At 44.7% G+C, this 20,191-nt stretch overlaps 1 protein-coding gene across 1 annotated transcript in view; it reads right to left on the reverse strand.

The window, feature by feature from the left end:
- Window positions 1–3,967: 3,967 nt before the first annotated feature.
- Window positions 3,968–20,191, reverse strand: part of LOC111233323 (short transient receptor potential channel 5-like) — a 55,749-nt gene continuing 39,525 nt past the window's right edge. Inside the window, exons 12-17 of the mRNA XM_022761108.1 lie at window positions 20,051–20,172; window positions 15,118–15,313; window positions 14,772–14,981; window positions 10,267–10,308; window positions 6,329–6,418; window positions 3,968–4,999 (exon numbers count right to left, since the gene is read on the reverse strand). Of these exons, the coding sequence (XP_022616829.1) occupies window positions 3,968–4,999; window positions 6,329–6,418; window positions 10,267–10,308; window positions 14,772–14,981; window positions 15,118–15,313; window positions 20,051–20,172 (1,692 nt within the window). The remainder of the gene's footprint in view (window positions 5,000–6,328; window positions 6,419–10,266; window positions 10,309–14,771; window positions 14,982–15,117; window positions 15,314–20,050; window positions 20,173–20,191) is intronic.

Here is a 20,191-nt window from a genome sequence, read left to right on the forward strand (position 1 = left end):
GAGAACAGTATTTCTCTACGACATTAAATATTCAGAACTAAATAATAACAATAATAAATATATGTGTATATATATATATGTATTAATCCCTGGGTATTATTTATTTAACAGTCAAAAATCTACTTCATCATCAGTGTGGGATTTGATTGGATTATGAAATTCTGATTTAAATGTTGGTAAATCCTGATTGGTGCACCGAAGAATGTGACATCACCTTTCTGCAACTGAGCCCCGCCCACTGAGAAAAGCACTGAGAAAGGAAAAATACAATAACCTACGCTGTTTCAACTCTGGCAGAAGATGGTGAGTTCATTCCTCATGAATGAAAAAATGGTGCATTTTATGACTGAAGCATGAAAGTTTCATCATATAAATCTACACACAGGTTTTATTTCAGACGTAGGGGTCATGTATATCTGACCTCTGGTGACCTTGAGAGGTCATTGACCTCAGCATTGGATCTTTCCAGTTTCTGCCCCGTCACCCTTCGTTATAATCATGTATATCTTTGCTAAAATTGCATTTTTGTTCTAATAAAGATGCTTATTTGTTGCTGTGGTTGTGTAAGGTAGCTATAGCTTGTTAACAACATTGACAACTTCTGCTGTGTGTTCTATGGAATTACAAGAGTAGCTAGCAGATTGGTTAGCATGCTAGTTTGGTTTGGACTTCCTGGTTCATAGAAAGTTTCATGCTTCAACCATAAAATGCACAATAATCTTCATATACAAGCTCATCAGCTGCACTATAAGAACCAAACCTGAACATTTATTTTATGTGTTTGTCAGTAGACATGTCTATCACGAGTGGATGGACTGCACTCTCAGTTTAGCTCGTCCTTACGTTCAGGTGAGTAAAACACCTTTGGTCACGGCTCGGTAACGTTTCAGGAGAAAAACGGGATGGCTACGTTTGGGGGAAACACTGGTCAAACAGTCGTGTTAGGGATCGAATCCATTCAGACCTGCTTCATACTTGTTTTATGGCTCTTTGTCATAGAAACCTTCGCTATATAACACAACAATCTACCGGTGCGCTCACTTCTCAGTCTCTTGGCTAAAGTAAAGGTTAAAGTTATATATCGTGTGCAGTAAAGATGCTGTCACGTCCATGTCTCTCAGTGTCGTCCTCTATTATTGGCCGGATGAAAAGTGACATTAAATTGATTGTTTTTAGATCAAAAAGAGACGAGTGTCATCACTAACCACTCAGCTGCTCCCCACGCTGCCAGCCAGCGCCAGGATGCCCGGCAGCGCCTGACTCCGCCGCGCAGAGCTTTTCTGGCTCTGGACGTGACATTATGATTACAGGCTGTTGAGCGAGGAATCAAGTCTCCATGGTTACACCCGTGACATTTTGGGATGTTGATTCACTGGAAGGGTTGAGGCTTTCTGCCGCCGCCGCCGCTGCTGCTGCCAAGACAGCTGGTGGTGAGGTCACAGCGTCTGCCGGAGGGGCGAGTGTATGTGCGTGTGCTTTTGTAGAGTGTCTGAGGGAGGTTAATGGAGGGAAGAGAGAGGTGAGGAGGAAGAAAGAGGAAAAAAAGGGTAAAACAATCAAGAGAGAAGGAGAAAGAAAGGATGTGAAATAAAAGGAGGGAGAGCTCGTGTCACCCGGGTGAGAAGGGAGACAGCGGAGGACTCTGGGGGGAGCTGAGAAAGGGCAAAACATTTGGCCAGGAGCTACTCGTCACACCAGCTGATAGTCTGAGTGTGTGTGTGTGTGTGTGTGTGTGTGTGTGTGTGTGTGTGTGTGTGGTGCGGGTAACGGTGGTTTTTTTTTTTTTTTTTTTTTTTTTTTTTGATCAGACATGCATAATTTCTCTACTTCACTGCTGACAGTCGTATATTAACCAGAGTAAAATTCAACAGCCTCTGCTCATGCCAACCTTTTGAAGTCTCCGCACCGAGCGACTTCAAGAAAGAAAAAAAAAAAAAAAAAAAAAAAAAAAAAAAGTCATGATGAAATTCTGGTGAAATTTCCCTTTAAAATAGATTTCCCAAATAGACAGAAAGGCAAAGTCATCCCTATTTCCTCCTGCCTGTTCCCGTCTTCCTTCACTTCTCTCCTTTCCTCCTTTCCTTTCCTTTCCTCCCACTATTCCTCCTTCCTTTGCCCCTATTTTTTTAATCCAGAAAACCTGCATTCCTTTCCATTTATCTGTTTCTTCCTCCCTTTCCACCCATCCATCCATCCATCCATCCATCCATCCATCACTTCCTCCTCCTCACAATAAAATATCACCGTGTATTTTGATTCATCAGGTTAAAGTGTACTTATTAAGGAAGAGCTGAACGAGAAGCCAGGATATCGTAGGCAACTCAAAGAGAAGCAAAGACAGTCTTTAGAAACCAGAATAGTCCTCATTATTATTATTAGAAGTCTCTTATTATTATTATTATTATTATTATCGTTATTATTATTACTAGTATAACTGTTATTAGGATAAAATAAAGTTCCTTGGCCCTTGTTGATGCAGAGAGAGAGAGAGGGTGCAGGCTATCGACAGCAGAGCAATGGTTCCCGTTACGTTCCCAGTGATTCGGTCGGAGTTAAATCCATGAAGTTCCACAGTTAAAGTTGAGGTTATTCCATCTGCCCTGATAGATTTTTTGCAAACCTGAAAGTCGTAAGTCACATTTCACGTTGAAGTTGGGGCTCGTTCCATTTCGTTTGGCTGAAGTTTAATTGTAGTTCCACTCAAATTCCAGAGGTTTTCAAATGATTTAATTCCATTTTTATTCCATGGCAGATGTGAAGTTTGATTAAAGGGAAACCAGAGAGGAACTTTTATCAATATTTCCCTCCTGAAAAAGTTGCTTTGGCTCCTTGTAATTCCACAGTAATCATGCGTGTGTGAATCTCCGAGAGGAACGAAGAAAGATTTGTACTCTCCCTTTAAGTCTCGTCCTTCGTTCTCCTGTGGCATGTGTGGAAAATGGCCGCCGTTCGTAAAGACAGTTTGTCGTAATATAGTGAATGCCATGAAAAGATGCATGTTGACCTGATCATCAATATGGTGCATTGAGAAGGTTGCATGGATACAGCATGCCTGTCGTCAACGGCAACACACCAACAAAACAAACCCTCACTCAGCAGCTTAAAAACATTTTCCCCACATCCCCAACATTAGAAAAGAGACGTCTATAAAACTGATGACAATTCAAGGTCAATTATGAACTTTTTGTTTTGATGATCGCAGGAGAATCGTAGAAGCTAGAAAAGCTAATTTTATGTTTGTGATGTAAAGTCTGTGTAAAGTCTCGGGGGAAACAAAGTTTGGTTTGTTTTACGGTAAAATACTTCAAATTTATTCTAATTAAACTTCACATTCACAGTGAAAAACAAGCGTCTTGCACTGAGTGGTTAAAGCTAGCACGCACTATAACATGTGACCGTACTTAGCTACAGAGCTAACAACCTACAGAACTAACCCTCTACTAGCTAGTTAGCCGTAGCTACTACTAGAGCTAAATAGCTAGCTAGCTCAGTCACTAACGGGTTAGCTCGTTAGCGAGAAACTTTGGTGGCTACCTCACTGTCTAGCTAGTTAGCTCTCTCAGTAGTGGATTAGCTTGGTAGCTTGTGAGCTCTGTAGCTATTAAAGTGCCTGCTGGCTATGTAGCTCGTTGGCTAACTTGTAATGGCGTGTCTGTGCCGTGTTCTGTGGGAAACCCCCCCGGACGACCACATGGAGACAAAGTGCCTTTATGAACGTCTGCCGTCTGACGACCTCCTCTGTCCTCGCAGGTGTCACCGCTGCTGATGCTGATCCTCAGAACCCGCTCCGCTTTTTTGGGAATCCAGAATTCTAGAATTGTGGAACCCGTCCCGCTGAGTCCTTGAACAGGTTCCATTGGATTCTACCCCCCCCCAGCCCCCACCTCTCTCTCTGTTTCCCTCCCTCTGAATGTGTTCATCCATTTTGCAAACAAACAAAGAAAAACAGTTTGGTTGTCCCTCTCTCCTATAGCTGCGTGGTGACTGAGTCCTCTATGACCTCACAGCTGTCCTCTATGACATCGTCGCACGGCCCCACCCACCCGCCCATCATCATCACCCCTCCTCTTCCCCCTCCTCCGTCCACACGGCCCTCGCCCGCTCCTCCCACGCCTCCGCCCTGGAAAACGTCCTCGCTGGAGTCCAGGAGGCGAGAGCTGGACTCGGACATGTTGGAAGCACAGTGCAGGGATTGGCAGGGGCACGGGGGCGGGAGGGGCAGCGTCAGGAGTGAGTCCCGCCCGTTCGTCCTCCGCGGCGAGAACGAGGGGTTACTGATGTCGACTGAGCGGCCCACCTCGTTCAGGTGAGTCTCGCTTCTGGTCACGTCACTGAGTCCGAAGTCGGAGTGGCTGTGGCTCCCCAGGGGGCGGAGCAACCCGTCAGAGATGGTGTAGGAGGGCGGGGACTGGAGGGAAAGAGGCATGGGCGGGGCTTTGCGTTTGGAGCGGGAGAACAGGTAGGAGAGGCGTTTGAAAGAGTCCGTTTTCGCCCTCGGAGACGAGAGGCGCTGCAGGCGACTCCTCGTGCGAGCGAGTGACGATGAGAACGACGAGGAGAAGGATGAAGATGGCGAGGGCAGGACGGTGGTGGAGGACGGAGGGATGACGGTCGTCTTCAGCCCGTTGCTCTTTGGTTTCCCCTCCTCTTCCTCCTCCTCTTCCCCCCATCCGATGCCCTCCTCCAGCTCCCCCTCCTCCCCCTCTCCCCCTCTTTCTATCTGGGTCATTCCTGAAATGGAGCGCACCAGGGCGGAGACGCCGAGCGTGGGCGCCGGCCCCGTGTCGTCCTCCAGCGGGGTCATGAAGGTCACGCTCTTTGACCTTTGGACTCCGCCTCCTCCGCCGCCATCGCCCGATTCGCTGTCATCCTCCGAGGCCATGGCGCCATCCTCTCTCGTTGTCTCGCTGGAGGAAGAGTAGTGTCGCCGGGGAGGACGCCGGTTGCCGAGGAGATCCAGGACCTCGTAGCGAAAACTGGAGATGTCTTGCTTCAACTCCTAGAAAGAGAGCGAGACAGGAAATGAAGGGAATGAATAAAAAGAGGAAGAAGATTCGGGATAATCAACTCGTTATCTCGAGATATAAAACAAAATATACTGAACATTTGTGAGTGTGGCCCTTCAGTGAATAAATCTTTATTTTTATGTTGGCTTGTGGCTAATATAAATAATGTAAATAAATAAAAATGCTTTAAAATAAAATGTTAAACTGGAGAAGGAAAAAAAGAAGCACATTGTGAAACTAATCAGATGAAACCTTTAATTAATAATAATATAAATCACATTATCTAAGCATATGTTGGCGTTCGATATTCTATAAACATTTTGTCAGTGTGTCGCTCAGCGCTGCAGACGTCCGGGACAGTGACGCTGATTTTCATCATAATTCAGATCACATGTGACTCGAGTTCAGTCTGAGACTTGAACATAAATGCCTGTGCAGCGTCTCTGCTCACGTCTGTCCCCCACAAACACAGACAGCTACGAGCTACAGGCCGAACAAACTGCAGTCCTTTTGTTCTTTACTCCATCTTCTTCTCTCTCCTGCCATATGTGATCCAAGCGCTGCACATGTGGCTTCAATCCTCAGAGAATAAAACACTGATTTACCTCAACATGCACCTGATGTTACGCATTTTACACACACACACACACACACACACACACTGAGGGTGTGAACGTGATTCATTCCGAGGTGCACCTGATGTTGTTTTTGCATTGAAAAGCCCACAGGAACTTTCCACTTCAAAGCCCCGGCTGGGCTCCAGAGGCATCATGGGAACTGACTCCAGCTCTGAAACAGCTCAGAATAATTTATGGCTCAGAAGATTTTGGAGAAAGCAAAGAAAACTCTCCTTGAGGATTATCGACAGAGAAGCGGCGGTATTGATCAGAGCCATGGAACCTGGGCAGCGGACGAGGAGAGGACGCGCGTCACAGCTGGCGGGGGGTCGTCATCGAAAAGATGTGGATTGTTTTTAAATTAACGATCTTTTTTTTTTTTTAACTGAGGATGAAAAGCAGCTCGGCCTTTGGTTTCAATGAAACCTGCAGCACTAACACTAAATGAAGCGTCACCTGTGCAGCTGATGTGTCTGCAGCTCTGCAGGGCGTCCGGCTGCAGGACGACACACACACTCTCTGTTCATTCTCTGCAGAGACGCTGGCCACACTGCTTTCACTGCTGCCAGTTTTGTTTGTTCTTTTAGTCGTCATCTTCTTCCTTTCTCTCTCCTTATTCATTTATTGGTTTGTTTGTTTGTTTGTTTGTTTGTTTGTTTGTTTGTTTGTTTATCTGGATCCACAAACGTCGTCTTCGTCACCCACCTTAAAGTTTTCCTCCGTCAGTCCCTCGTCGGTCTTGGCGCTGCGAATCATGGCCGCCACGTACCTCTTCACCAGGCTCCGGATCACTTCCTGCAGAGGACAGTCGCCATGGTTACTGAACATAGTCACTTATTATGATATTACCATTTTCTACTTTTACATTTTGCTGTCCTGTTACCTCGTGATTTACAGGTCTGTAGTTTTCTAAAATAATTCACTTCTTCTTTTAATTTGTTTCTATGACAACAACAGACACTGTTAATATACAGTTCAGGGCGACATGTGATGGACACCGGGGTCAACTCTCCAGTGGAGGCGACAATTAACAGTCAGACTGAATCAGACGCTATGAGACGTTACGAGATGTTCGGTTGCGCAGCTGAGAGCCGGTTTTCTTCCTCTGATGTTGATGTCGCTGCAACACGAGGAAACAGACGCTGTGATCTGGACAAAGAGTCAACTGTCTACAACATGACTCAACAAAGCCCTGAAATATTCTTTGTTCTAAACACCAGAGGAAGAAGCAAAATCTGACTATTTACTGAGTATTTATTCAGATTTCTCCAGTGTTACATACATGCATGTGTTTGTCAGTGTTTTATGAATTTTATTGTAGATAATGAAGATCTGAAAATCTAATGCGATGTAATGGTTGGGCAGGTTTGGCATAAAGCTGTAAGACACAAAATAAAATACATTCATATTTTTCTTTTCAAGGTAAAAAACGAGGAGTCAGGTGTCACAGTTAATATAATAATATATATGATATTTTTCATCTCAGCTGTTCAGGACAAACAAATACCTGTGAGGAACAATTTACACACACACACACACACACACACACACACACACACACACACACACACACACACACACACACACACACACACACACACACACACTCAGTGTTTTTCATGTTACTGTGTCATTATTTTAAAATGTGTTCACTTGCTGTTTCAACCTAACTGATGAATTTAAATGTTATTGTCTCATTAAGTAATCAGCCAATGAGGCGGGTGACCCTTATTGATTTATAGACCAAAGACAAATTCACCAGCATTTGGTGCTCAGTGGGTGGCATCTCAAACCCTGACACACACACACACACACACACACACACACACATTAACACACTGCATCCTCCCACAGTCAACACCTGTGCCTGCCAAACAGGACGGTCTGGCATGCTGTCACTCTCACGCCGCTGCCAAAACACACCACACACTCTGCTGAAGTGAAGGACAGATTCCTACAACAATCCTTAAAAACATGGACGGGAATCAAAGCGACGATCAGCGCGGCCAAATAAAAAGTACTGGCGCTCCTGTGTTTGTGGTCGCTGCCAGCGCTGAGGTGTCGAAACCACCAGCGCTCCGTCTCCGGTTGATTCGCTGAACAAACTCTGACAAAAAAAATCTCTCGAAACTGGACATCGAGAAGACAAACCACGGCTGCCAAGAACAATGTGCAGTTTGTTTTACTATCAACACAAGTGAGAAAAAGCTCAAAAGCTAAGTTTAACTTTTGGGACGAACTCTAAAAATACATTATTTTCAATGCTGAGATGGTAAAACACAAACACTAGAGCATCAGTTCCTCCAGTGATAAAAATCCTCGGGTGATGGGACTTCACATTTAAATTGTTGCTCACTTTTTGTAGATTTTAAAATGGAGTTTTTGCCACTTAAAGTTTATCAATAGAGGGTTAAAAATATCGATGTAAACAAAGTGAAATTTAAAGAAAAACTTAAAGGTGCCATGTGGAGTTTAAATATAAAGTCGTCTGTGCTTCATAGTAAAATGAAACTTCTGGTCTGGGTCCTCGGCCCGAGTCTGGCCCTGTACGGTGGCCATTTTAGGACAAATCAGATTCAGCTTGTCAGGCTCAGTTCACATTGTCAAGACCTAGCTCACCTTTAGCGCTATGTATATTAGCATTAGGTTAACCTTCAGCTGTTTGCAAAGTAACACATACAGTACATTAGCAATTAGCCTTTGCTGTATTACTGCAGTTTCATGTATCATGCTAACATTTAGTATATTAGCCTGCTACATGTTAGCGTGCATCTCAAAGTGCAGATGCGGGCCGTGGCACCGGGCCTATACTGGGCCACAGTGATTATGACAGGAGCAAAGGAGGAAGTCAGGTTTCCCACCATTAATCATGTGTTTTTGTTACTGTAACCATGACGACGAAGGTCTGGCACAAGTTTTGTTCACAAGACACCCCCTGAAAATCGTATCCTTGCTGACCGCCCCTGGTTTAGCCTCTCAGCTGGCTGCAGTGAGGTACAGGTGTACTCCAGGACTGTGTGACATCACCGCTGGGTGTGGTCACAGGTCACAGGTCACAGGTGCTTTAAAGCTGCTTCTCAGCCTGTTCAGTCACTTTAAACACAGCAGCACGTTTGTCAGGCCTCAAGGGCACAAATAAAAATAATAATAATATTTTATAATATTTAATATTCACCAGCTTTTGGTCTTTAGTAAATCCACATCATGAGACCGTCACAGGACAAAGACCAAACATTTTTAGATTCTCCATCGTTTCAGTTCGAGGAACAGCTGGATACACACACACACACACACACACACACACACACACACACACACACACACACGCACACAGGCAGTTTGTGGGTCCACAGGGAGCTGGTGTTGGTTTGGACCCTGCCACAGTAACATGGCCGGGGGAGATGCAATCTGTTCTGTGTTTGTGTGTGTGTGTCGGTTTTGAGGTGACACACACACACACACACACACACACACCAACAGTGGACTACAGACTTGAACCAGACGCTGTAACACCGACACTTTGCTGCTGCTAACGAACTCACCGCGAGCTCGAACCCACGTCCTCTTGTGTAACCTGCACTTGACGCACACTTCACCTGATGTGAAACCTGTGAGTGAGCGTCTGCACAGAGAATCACTAATTAGTTTACTTTGTCTTCTCTGACTTGAAGATCTGTCGTCTGACTCAGAACCAGAATGGAAATAAGCTTTTTGCTTTATTGTGTTTTTGTCCTTGACGTTTTTGTTTTTTTTTTTGTTTCAGATTCTAAAAATAAAATCAACCACCTTGAGCTGTTTCCACTTTTATTTTGAGTTTGGTGCATAATCAGCATCTGATTTAATCCTCACATTTGTCTTTTCTTTTTGAGTGCTGGAAGGTGGATGTTGTAATCTCATGACAGAACCAGCACGGCTCTCTACACCTCGTAAGCTAACCCGCACGTTAGCGTCGCTCTAGTTCCCGCCACAAAAAGCCTTTTGTGACAAACATCTTCACTAACCAACTCCACCTTATGATGTTTGAAGCCTCTATACAATCAGCAGAAGTAAGAAAACTACACTTGTAGTAACTTCAACTTGTAGTTTGATTCAGCTCTTCTACACGCGACTTTCCTCTTGCAGTTAGTGACAGTTTGCAACAGTGCAAGTATAAACACCATGAGAATATAAACTAGTGAGTTTAACGTCCACGGCCACCTCTGTAGTCTCATTGAGACACTTAATACTTTTTAGGAGGGGGAGAGAGAAGGAGTCAAAGAGACAGACCGGGGACTTCCTGCTCTGCACTCATGTGGTACGAGCCCTAACCACTCAGCTGTCCAGTCGCCGCAGCAACCAGTCTTTTGTGAGAGACATAAAAGCTTGAAGGAATCAGGACTGGGGTGTTTACTGACGTATTTTATGTTGTCGAATAAAGGGTGAAAACAGACTTTATTTCAGCCATTTCAAAAAAAAAAAAAGACTTCAGGGCGACGGAACAGGAAGTGCATGAATGCAACTCACTTCCTGGTTTCAGGACTCATTCCTGCAGCTCTCTGTGAGGAAGTGGAATTATTCTTTTAAAGGTGGACTGAAGCTGGAACAGCAGGACTCAGCACAGGTCACACACACACACACACACACACACACACCCGTGTACAGACCTGGTAATGCTGGTTCTGTATCAGACTGTCAGCGTGACGTTCCTGCGAAGAGAAAACAGAGATCGTGTTAAATGTGATGTCTCATCTTTTTCCTTCTCTCTGTCTATTTTACACAGTGACATCCTCTCCTGAAAAATGATTAAAAGCAGCAAACTAAAACAAAAGAGCAAAGGTAACGGGTTGCCTCTGGCTGACAGGACGGAGCAGGAGAGCTGCTGAGTAACGAACTTCACTTCATCATCCGTCTCCACTCTGAACGTTGCTGCTCAGCTCTCCACGCTCTCATCCAGAATCACAATCATCTATGTGGCAGATGTTGAGCAGGAGTGTGAGCATCTTTGCCATGAAACCCACTTCTCACCTCATCAGATGATGGATCCAATTGAATCAAGTGCACTGAGAGCGGTGGGGGTTATTTTTAGTACCGTATATAATTCACTGTTCATTCTGCAACTGATGGCGAAGCTGCTGTGAGAGCACGAGTAGAAGTTATTCATGCAACACTGCACTTTACAACAGGGAAAACACGAGGTAAATAAACAAGACAATGAATGGAAATTAGAGAATAAAACAGGATAATTAATTCTGGAGCTCTAGTGACAACAGGTCTGTGAGCCAATCAGAAGAGAGGAGGCTCTGAGCCTCTCTTCTGATTGGCTGACTGTTTTCTGAGTGATAAATAAAAATATAGCAGATTTCAGGTAAAAACACTCAGTGAAACCAAATCGTGTAAAGGTTTGGATGGTGGGTCCAGGTGGGCGGGGCTTGGTGACTGCTTTGTTGTGACATCACAAAGTTCCAGAAGTCCTGACGGCTGGTTTTAAGGCTCAGTTTCTGAATACAGGCTGTGTGCATTTCTCTGTGGACTGAGGCTTTGATACTTTCACAGTATTAATATAGAAGCTAGAGCTGATCTATAATCACACTACACATGGACACAGACCTTTACACTGGAGGATATTTGCTTTTATGTAATTATTAATTATTGTCCATTGTGGTAACAGATGTTTCTTCCTTCTCTACACACCTGATGATACTTATTCCCTCTTCCTCTGTTGCTCTGATAAATGAGAAAATAAGAAATAAAGATTAGAATAAGAAATAAAATAAAACCGAGGCCACAGTGCTGAGATTTCTTGATTTTTTTCAAGATGCGTTTTAAGAAACACAGACACTGAATAAAAACAGGGCTCATTATATTTGGTTTTGATCAATAATATAAAGGCTTTTTAAAAATGTGTGTTTTTTTTATATTAATTAAAAAAAAGAAAAAAGAAATTAAATTTAAAAAATCAAATATGAATAAAAAGTTCAGGTAAAATTAGATTTTTATTAGATTTCAACTTTTTTGTTGTTGCATTTAAAAAAAATGAATTATCAGCAACTCATTTGCTTTTTATCTCCATGTTTCTCTTCATTATAAATGAGCTTTTTTATCACAGAAGCATCAGGTGATAAAACCTGAGAGAGAACTTCATATATGGAAAAACATTAAAAAAAGAAAATATAATGAACCTTAAATAAAATAAACGTATTGATGCAGAGCTGTATCAGCTGGTTTAATGTGTATTAACTTCAGGGCATGAGGACTAAAGGTTATTGTTGAGTAAATTCTGTTTGTTAAACTTCCTTCGTTCTCAGACTCAGAGGTGTGTGTGTGTGTGTGTGTGTGTGTTCTCTCAACAATATCCTCTCACTTCATTTCCTCCTCTGTCACACACACATCCATCATCTCCGTATCTCCCTCTGTTTCTTCTTTCATACTCATTTTCATTTTATTTCCATTTCAGCTCAATATTCACCTCGTCTTCGTTCTCATCATGTTTCACACTCGTCTAACTCGGCCGCGCTTCTAATTTGTCTTCCTCTGTCTCCCTGCTGTCCGTAACTAATACAGACAGACAGACAGACAGACACACACACACACACACACACACACACTCGTAAACCTGCATTCATCCTTCCCACAAACTCCTCTAACAATCCATCTCTCTCTCTTCAGAGAGCTATCATTGCCTTCCATATCTCATGCTGTTTTCCTGCTTACTCTGTCAACACACACACACACACACACACACACACACACACACACACACACACACACACACACACACACACACACAGGCTCGCTGCCTTGATCAGATCTCTGCAGAGCTGTGTGGCTCTGTGAACCTATGTGGGCTGGTTGGCTTATATAACTCAGCTGACTTTAGCTGAGGTGAACATGCCAGCTGCACTCTGTGTGTGTGTGTGTGTGTGTGTGTGTGTGTGTGTGCGTGCGAGACAAAGCCTTATCGCTCTGCTCTCTCTCAGTCTCTCTCCAGATGACTGGACTGTGTTTATCTGCTGATTCTCCCTGTGGTCTCACACACACTCACAGCTGATGTCCGTCCATGTGTGTGATTGTGTTTCTGTAAAATAACATACATCCACTTCTCTGCAGGTTTCATCACTTCCTCTGCACTCCTCTCTCTCTCTCTCTCTCTCTCTCTCTCTCTGTGTCCAGGTCGAGTCCTTCAGCTCTGACTGGTTTGTTTTCAGACTGTTAAACTTATTCATTTCCTCCCTCCAGCTCCACTGGGATTCATAAGCTGTGGACAATGAACCCCGTGTTCAACATGTCACAGCTGAACACCGACAGATGTTCCTACCAGCTGATGTTTTATATCATGTAACAAGGTTTTAAATAAATAAATGACACGATGTCAGAACATCTACAACAAACCACAAGCTGAAGTTTCTCAGGACGAAGTGAACCGACACGAGAGGAGGAGGAACAGCAGCTTCTTCTATTTCATGAGAATCAAACGTCCATCAACGCTCCGGCTTCTCACTAATGAATGAACTGCGACGTGCGGATGTCAGCTGATCACGCAGGATCGTGAACAAAACCACAGCTGAGCATCGTCGTCTGAACCCGTTTATCTGGCAGCGATTCACCTGATGTGAACAACAGCTGCAGTGAAATCACTACGAGGAGTTCAGCCACTCGAAGCTGAAGCGGGGAGCCGACCTTTAACTCTCACAGTTACAGCACATCTGCTTTTGTTTTCTATCCGTGTCGTTACCGTTTGTTCGATGGAACACGAGTGTCGGTTCCCAACAACAGAACAACTCTTCTAAACCTTTTATTTACCGTCACAACAGCTCTCTCCACTCAATATATAATATATATTTTATTTTTGTTGTATAAGACACGACCTTTCCTTTACGTAAAAAATGTTTCCTGCTTCGACCTCTCGACCTGCTCGTCCAACAGTGACGTTTAATTCCTCATCATCAAACGGAGGCCGCGGCTCGTGCGACTGTTTGAGACTCGCAGCTTGAGCGTTCGCCTCAGTTTGCATGTGGAGCCTGTGAATCCTCCGGTGACTTGTCAACATGAATATCAGCATATGGCGTTTTAGCCCGGCTGAGGCTCGTGCAGCTTGTTTGCATGACTGTGCGCTGACAGGCATATGGCCACGCCGGCATAATGAGCCACACACATGAATAAATAAAACCTTTACACACGTTTATCCTGCGTTTTTATGAACTTTGGGAGTTTTTGTCTTCAAGGTTAAACCCGCTGACCCGTGACTGCAGCCGCCTCTCGCTCCTCAACTTCAATTTCAGCATCATTTTTTCATCCACATGATTGAAGGGTTATTTTCCTCTCCGGGCCCGAGGAGCGGCGAGAGTGAAGTGGATAACACAAATGATAAAGGCGAAGAAAACAAAGAGTAGAAACCTGAGAAAGCCCCGGCTGCAGAGGAACCGTATCATTTGGTAAATATCCATTATTTGATTTTACAGGCTGTTTTTGCAGCTGTTGCCTTGAACAACGATATTTTAAATTCCACACAGCAGAACAACCTTTCAGCACATGGAAATCTGAGTTTTCATTTAATAAGGAACCACAAGAGACTCAGACCAAATAAAGTTTAAGCTAACAGATGCTAATTGTGCTCATGCTGTTGGATTTTAAAGCTCCATATTTTTCTTCTTCTTCTGTGTTTTATTTGAAGTGTTGATCCATAAGAAGATATATTTGTGGTTTTAGCCTCTCTCAGGCTTCTCTCTGGCGCTCTAGTAACAACAGGTCGGTGAGCCAATCAGAAGAGAGGAGGCTCTGAGCCTCTCTTCTGATTGGCTGACTGTTTTCTGAGTGATCCAATAAAAATAAAGCAGATTTCAGGTAAAAACACTCAGAGAAACCAAATCCTGCAAGGTTTGGATTGTGGGTCCAGGTGGGCGGGGCTTGGTGACTGCTTTGTTGTGACATCACAAAGTTCCAGAAGTCCTGACGGCTGGTTTTAAGGCTCAGTTTCTGAATACAGGCTGTGTGCATTTCTCTGTGGACTGAGGCTTTGATACTTTCACAGTATTAATATAGAAGCTAGAGCTGATCTATAATCACACTACACATGGACACAGACCTTTACACTGGAGGAGCTTTAAGTGATGAAAACAACTGAAACATCTGCAGCACCAGTGTAGAAATATAAGAACCGTGAGACTCTCACCGTGAACTCTCGGAGGTTTTCACATTTGTGCGTGTCCTCCCCGGGCGGCTGGCCCCTCCTGCACAGCTTGTTGTGCAGCCACATGAGCAGGTACCAGATGGACTTGGGGCTCGGGATGATGTTGAACGGCGGCGGCAGCGTGCCGCCCTCGTCGAAGTAACTCATCCACAGCTTGGTGCGAGCGAACTTCCACTCGATGTCGGCGTGGTCCTGGAGGAAAGGATCGAAGGGATGGTGTCAGAGCAGAAACTAACAATTCCTTTTACTATCAGAAATAATCACAAGATAAATATCCGTCTTCATGATTTACTGATCAGTCAATGATCTGTTTCCCGTGTTGACTCACGGCGATCAGCTGGTAGGAGTTGTTCATCATGGCGATCAGCATGTTGAGCAGCACCACCAGCGAGATGACGTTGTACGTCCCGAACATGGTCGCCCCCACGAACTCTGTGAACTCGTGCCGGGCTTTCACGTTGGTGACGTACAAGTTCAAGAGCCCGAATATCGACCAGAACAGAGACTGGAGGGTCTCAAACAACCTGAGGAGGCACACAGAGGAGGAAGTCAATCAACCAATCAATCAATCAACCAATCAATCAATCATGACTGAAGCACACAGGGGAGGAAGTGTAAACTTGATTCGTAAAACTTGACGAACATAAAAACATATTCAAACTGATTTGCCTTTTATCAGAGACTGAAATAACCACAGCTCATGAGGCTGATGACATCATCGTCATGTGACCAGCCACAGGAAACGTGTTTGTGGGTCAGAGCGGACGAACGTCGACAGAAGCTTCTCAAACCTCTCGACCACTTGCATCTGTAAATGTTGTTGCAGATGTTCGGGGTGTTTTATTCCTCTTATTCCTGTGTTGGTTTTTATCCACCTGATCATCAGACTATTCTTCACCCTCTTCTTCTTCATCTTTTCCTCCCCGCACTCCGCCGCTCCATCCCTCCGTTTACCACCTCATTTTATTTCCCTCCTCTGCTCCATCCATCTTCTCCCTCTCTCTCTCCCTCTCTCTCTCTCTCTCTCTGTGTTTGTGCAACAGTCGCATATACAGCAGAGGTTAGTGAATTTTTGATGAAGCAACAATTTGCGGCGGCTGAAGCTACACCACGAGAATGAGAGAGAGAGAGAGAGAGAGAGAGGGAGAGAGAGAGGGAGAGAGAGAGGGAGAGGGAGAGAGAGGGAGAGAGAGAGGGAGAGAGAGAGGGAGAGGCAGAGAGAGAGAGAGGGAGGGAGAGAGAGAGAGAGAGAGAGAGAGAGAGAGAGAGAGAGAGAGAGGGAGGGAGGGAGAGAGAGAGAGAGAGAGAGAGGGAGAGAGGGAGGCTTTGTCTGCAGGGTGGCATATTTGTGCTGCATAAAATATTCAACACTCCAGCATTTATTCTCATTAGAGCGTGTGTGTGTGTGTGTGTGTGTGTGTGTGTGTGTGTGTGTGTGTGTGTGTGTGGAGGTGAAATATGTTTATATGTGTGTTTATTTAACAAGAGAGAAAGAGTCAGAGGGCGAGAGACTGAGGAGCATGTGTAAACTGGGGGGGGGGCAGCTGAGCGTGACATTGCGTCGGAGTTATGAAACGAGAAGAAGGAGGGAGGACGCAAACGAGACGGATGAAAGAAAGAAGAAGAAGAGATGAAGGGAAATAAAACTCTTTCTCTCTTTAACCTTTTCTTTTCCTCATCAAACACAATTTAATTATCTCTATCATCAATTAATTATTCTGTTTTTATTCATTCATCTCTCCTCCTCTTCCTCACCTCCTAGCTCCTCTCTCCACTTGTCCTTTCCTTCTTTCCTCATTTCCTTACACTTGTGTCCTTGTCTAATCTTGTGTTTATCTGTTTTCACATTTCCTCATCCTCTTTTCCTTTCCTTGTCTCCTTTTCCTCTCCTTACTCTCCCTTCCTCTTCCCTCGTTTCCTCTGTTCCCTCCGCCCTTTTAATGTCTTTTCTCCTTCTCTCCTCTTTCACTCTTGTCTCCTTGTTTCCTCTCCTTGCTCTCTGTTTACTACTTTACTCCTCCCCTGTCACCTCCCATCCTTTCCTCTCCTCATTTCCTCGTCTCCTCTCATCTCTCTCTCCACTAAACCGAGTCATTTCACTGTTACAGTTCTGCGTCATGTCGGAGGCAGACGGAGAAACCAGGAGTGTGTGTGTGTGTGTGTGTGTGTGTGTGTGTGTGTGTGTGTGTGTGTGTGTGACATTGACATTGTGTGCAGTGTGTCTGTGTGAGAAGGTAAAGTGTGTTTGGACTTGGCAGCTCGACAGAGTACAATTAAATCATTCCAGCCTATAGTGCTTATCTATCTCATGAATATGTATGTGTGTGTGTGTGTGTGTGTGTGTGTGTGTGTGTGTGTGTGGTCCTGGCACTAGTGTACTGCAGTCTGCTGTAACTGGAACAGCAGGAACTACTTTTCTCTACAGGTTTCAGTTCACGCAGTCGAGCTCGTCTGCTGGAAATCATGTTGAAATAAAACTAAACTGCGACATCAAACAATTCAGACCAGTTCACATTTTTCTGTTTAATTTAATGAGGAAATGTTGTTAATTTATGTATTTGACAAGTTGCAAACATGTTAACACTGAATAAATCAGTTGTGTTGGTGTTGTCTGGTCGAGTATTCAGCTCTACATCCTGACTCTCGTGTGTGATCACGTGACGGCACTGAAAAGGTCTACGGGTTAGATTTAGGTGAAGCGGCGTCCCAGAGTGAGGGAGAGAGTGAGAGAGAGAGACACACACACACACACACACACACACACACACACTCATGCAGCACAGTGTACAACGATCAAACACATTAACGGTGATAAGTGTGTGTGAAGTAGAGACGAGGAGACGCAGAGGAGAGAGACACCTGAGCAGGAGCAGGAAATGATCCTGTGAAATATCTCATAAAAGTGTGAATTATAACGTGAATGACACACACACACACACACACACACACACACACACACACGTACACAGGATATAATCCTTGCATTGTAAGCTGATGAATGCTGATGCAGGCTGCGTCGCCCGCGGGGCTGCGATCGCTCTGTTTGTGTAATACATCATCTGAGCCGTCGCCGCGGCGATCTGCTCGCTCATTTGGCTTCAGCATGAGGCTGATTTGTTTCCCGCAGACTCTGATCCACCAGCGACACGTCAGGGCCGACGATGTCTTTCCTACCTCTCTGTTTTTTCCACTCAAGGTTTTCATGCGTTTGTTCTTTTTTCAGGACGCGATAAACAAACATGTCAGAACTGAATTTTTAATATTTCCCAAAAAACAAGCGTCTTCCCCCGACTTCACCTGAGCTTAAAAACCTTTATGTGCTCCTCGTGAATACTGAGGAGAAAACAAGTGGAAGCTGAGAACATTTTTCTAAACCTATATGAAACATATTGACCTGAGCCGTTTCCATCCTTCGCTCCGAATGCTAAACTGTCAACGTGCTGTCGACTGTAAAACACTGCAGGTCGTTTTTAAAAGGTCGTTTTATATTTAAGAAGTGAGGCGACTCGCGACATCACGTGCTGTTAAAGTGGGTGAGTCCTGAAAGTGTCGAGCTCAAACACTGTGACCCACGAGGTTCTGCTCGACAGGAAGTGAAACCCTGATGGGAAAACAGGTGGAAGCGTCTGAGTCTGTGCTGCAGAAGCGTCTGTATGTGACTGACTCCAGATCTGCTTTGAATCTATGGAGTGTTTGACTTGGACAAGAGGAAAAGGATCAGAGGAGGAGGACCAACACTCTGCTCTTCTTCTGTCCAGGTTCATGTTCGTCTCGTATCTGCAGCGTTGAAGCCTCAGACACGCTTCACGACAACGAGTTGATTGTATTTTCTAAATATAAACGCACACGTTTTCCCGTCAGTCACCACAGACTCGGTCTTTAAAGTCGGAGCTTTGATCTCTCGGCTCCTCTCAGTCCCAGGATCCTCGTTGTCATGGAATCGATCGCCGGTCGATACAGCTATTATCTAAAACAAACCACGCGCCTCATCAATACTTGGCCGCTGACTCGACCTGGCTGCCGCTCTGCCTCTCTCAGCAAAGATACACTGGATCTGAGCTGCGTGCGTGCATGTGCGTGTGTGTGTGTGTGTGTGTGTGTGTGTGTGTGTGTGTATTGCAGAGCTGACACACGAGCTGTAACCGGCCTCTCGATGAGCTAAACCCTGGCTTCGTTTCCACGTTCAATCTGCGGCTTCACAGCAGAAAAAAAACAACATTAATATTCTTCACGCGGCGCGAACGAGCCCGAGCTCCTCCACACCGAGAATTATTTCCATATCATTATCTGCTGCAACGGCGCTTAAGATCTGGATCTGTGTGTGTGTGTGTGTGTGTGTGTGTTTGAGTTATGGTCAATGCAGCACCTCCACACACACACTGTACTTGGACAGGATTTGATTCTCAGTGTGATGTGTGTCATTGATCGGGACATTTAAATGGGCGTTTGCTTCACACTGCTGGTTGATACGATCACAGCTGTTATCAGCAAACACGACATCAACCGTACACAAAGTCCAAACTCTCTTTCCCTGAAACGTCAGCGGTTTTATTTTCAGATCTGTAGCATGAAAAACAAAGTACAGCTAAAGCTAGCTAGTTTTATTTTTTAGCTATTAGCTCATAAACCGAAGTATTGGGTGAAATGAAACCGTGACCTGACGATGGCACGAGATTAAAGAGGTCAAGGATTTCTTTCCCCAACAAGGATTTCTTTCCCCACATTCATTGCAATCAATAATTAAAGATATTTGACTCACAACAACTAATTCCAACCTGCTGGTGGCGCCACATAACAAGAAGAACCGCTAAAACATTCAGGGTTCTTCCTCTGGGAACCATGAATGTCCCGACGGCCGCGCAGCAACACGGCTACATGAAGCTGCTTCTACTGTGCAACGCACCCACAGAGTTACTTCATGTAACGAACAGATCAAGCTGTTCTAATGAAAAGTGGAAGCATGCATGTGATAATTTGTGTGTTTCACTTTCAGACACTTTAATGCAGGAAAACAAAAGTCAAAGATCAACTTGAACAATGAAATCACTGAAATGTTTCATCTCTGGGTTAAAATGCTGCAAATTATCTTTAATTTGCAGAAAAACACAGACGCGACCGACGGCGAACGTTTCTTCACCTGTAAAGGTCAAAGAGCTCCAGTGTGTCTGCGGTGTGTGCGGTCCGTGTCACCCCGTCACAGATCCATGAACACACACACACACACACACACACACACACACACACACAGGGATGCTACTCACGTTGAGAAGGCGTTGTTCTGCCTCTCGCAGCGGATGCCCTTGCAGTTGCTGGGCTCCTCCGACGCCGTGGTCTCGTAGTAGAAATACAGCTGGTTCAGACCGTTGGCGAACGCCAGCAGGACCTGCGCGGGAAACACACAA

The sequence above is a fragment of the Seriola dumerili genome, unplaced genomic scaffold (assembly GCF_002260705.1).
Source record: "Seriola dumerili isolate Sdu_G_001 unplaced genomic scaffold, Sdu_1.0 BDQW01000388.1, whole genome shotgun sequence".
NCBI classification, from domain to species: domain Eukaryota; kingdom Metazoa; phylum Chordata; class Actinopteri; order Carangiformes; family Carangidae; genus Seriola; species Seriola dumerili.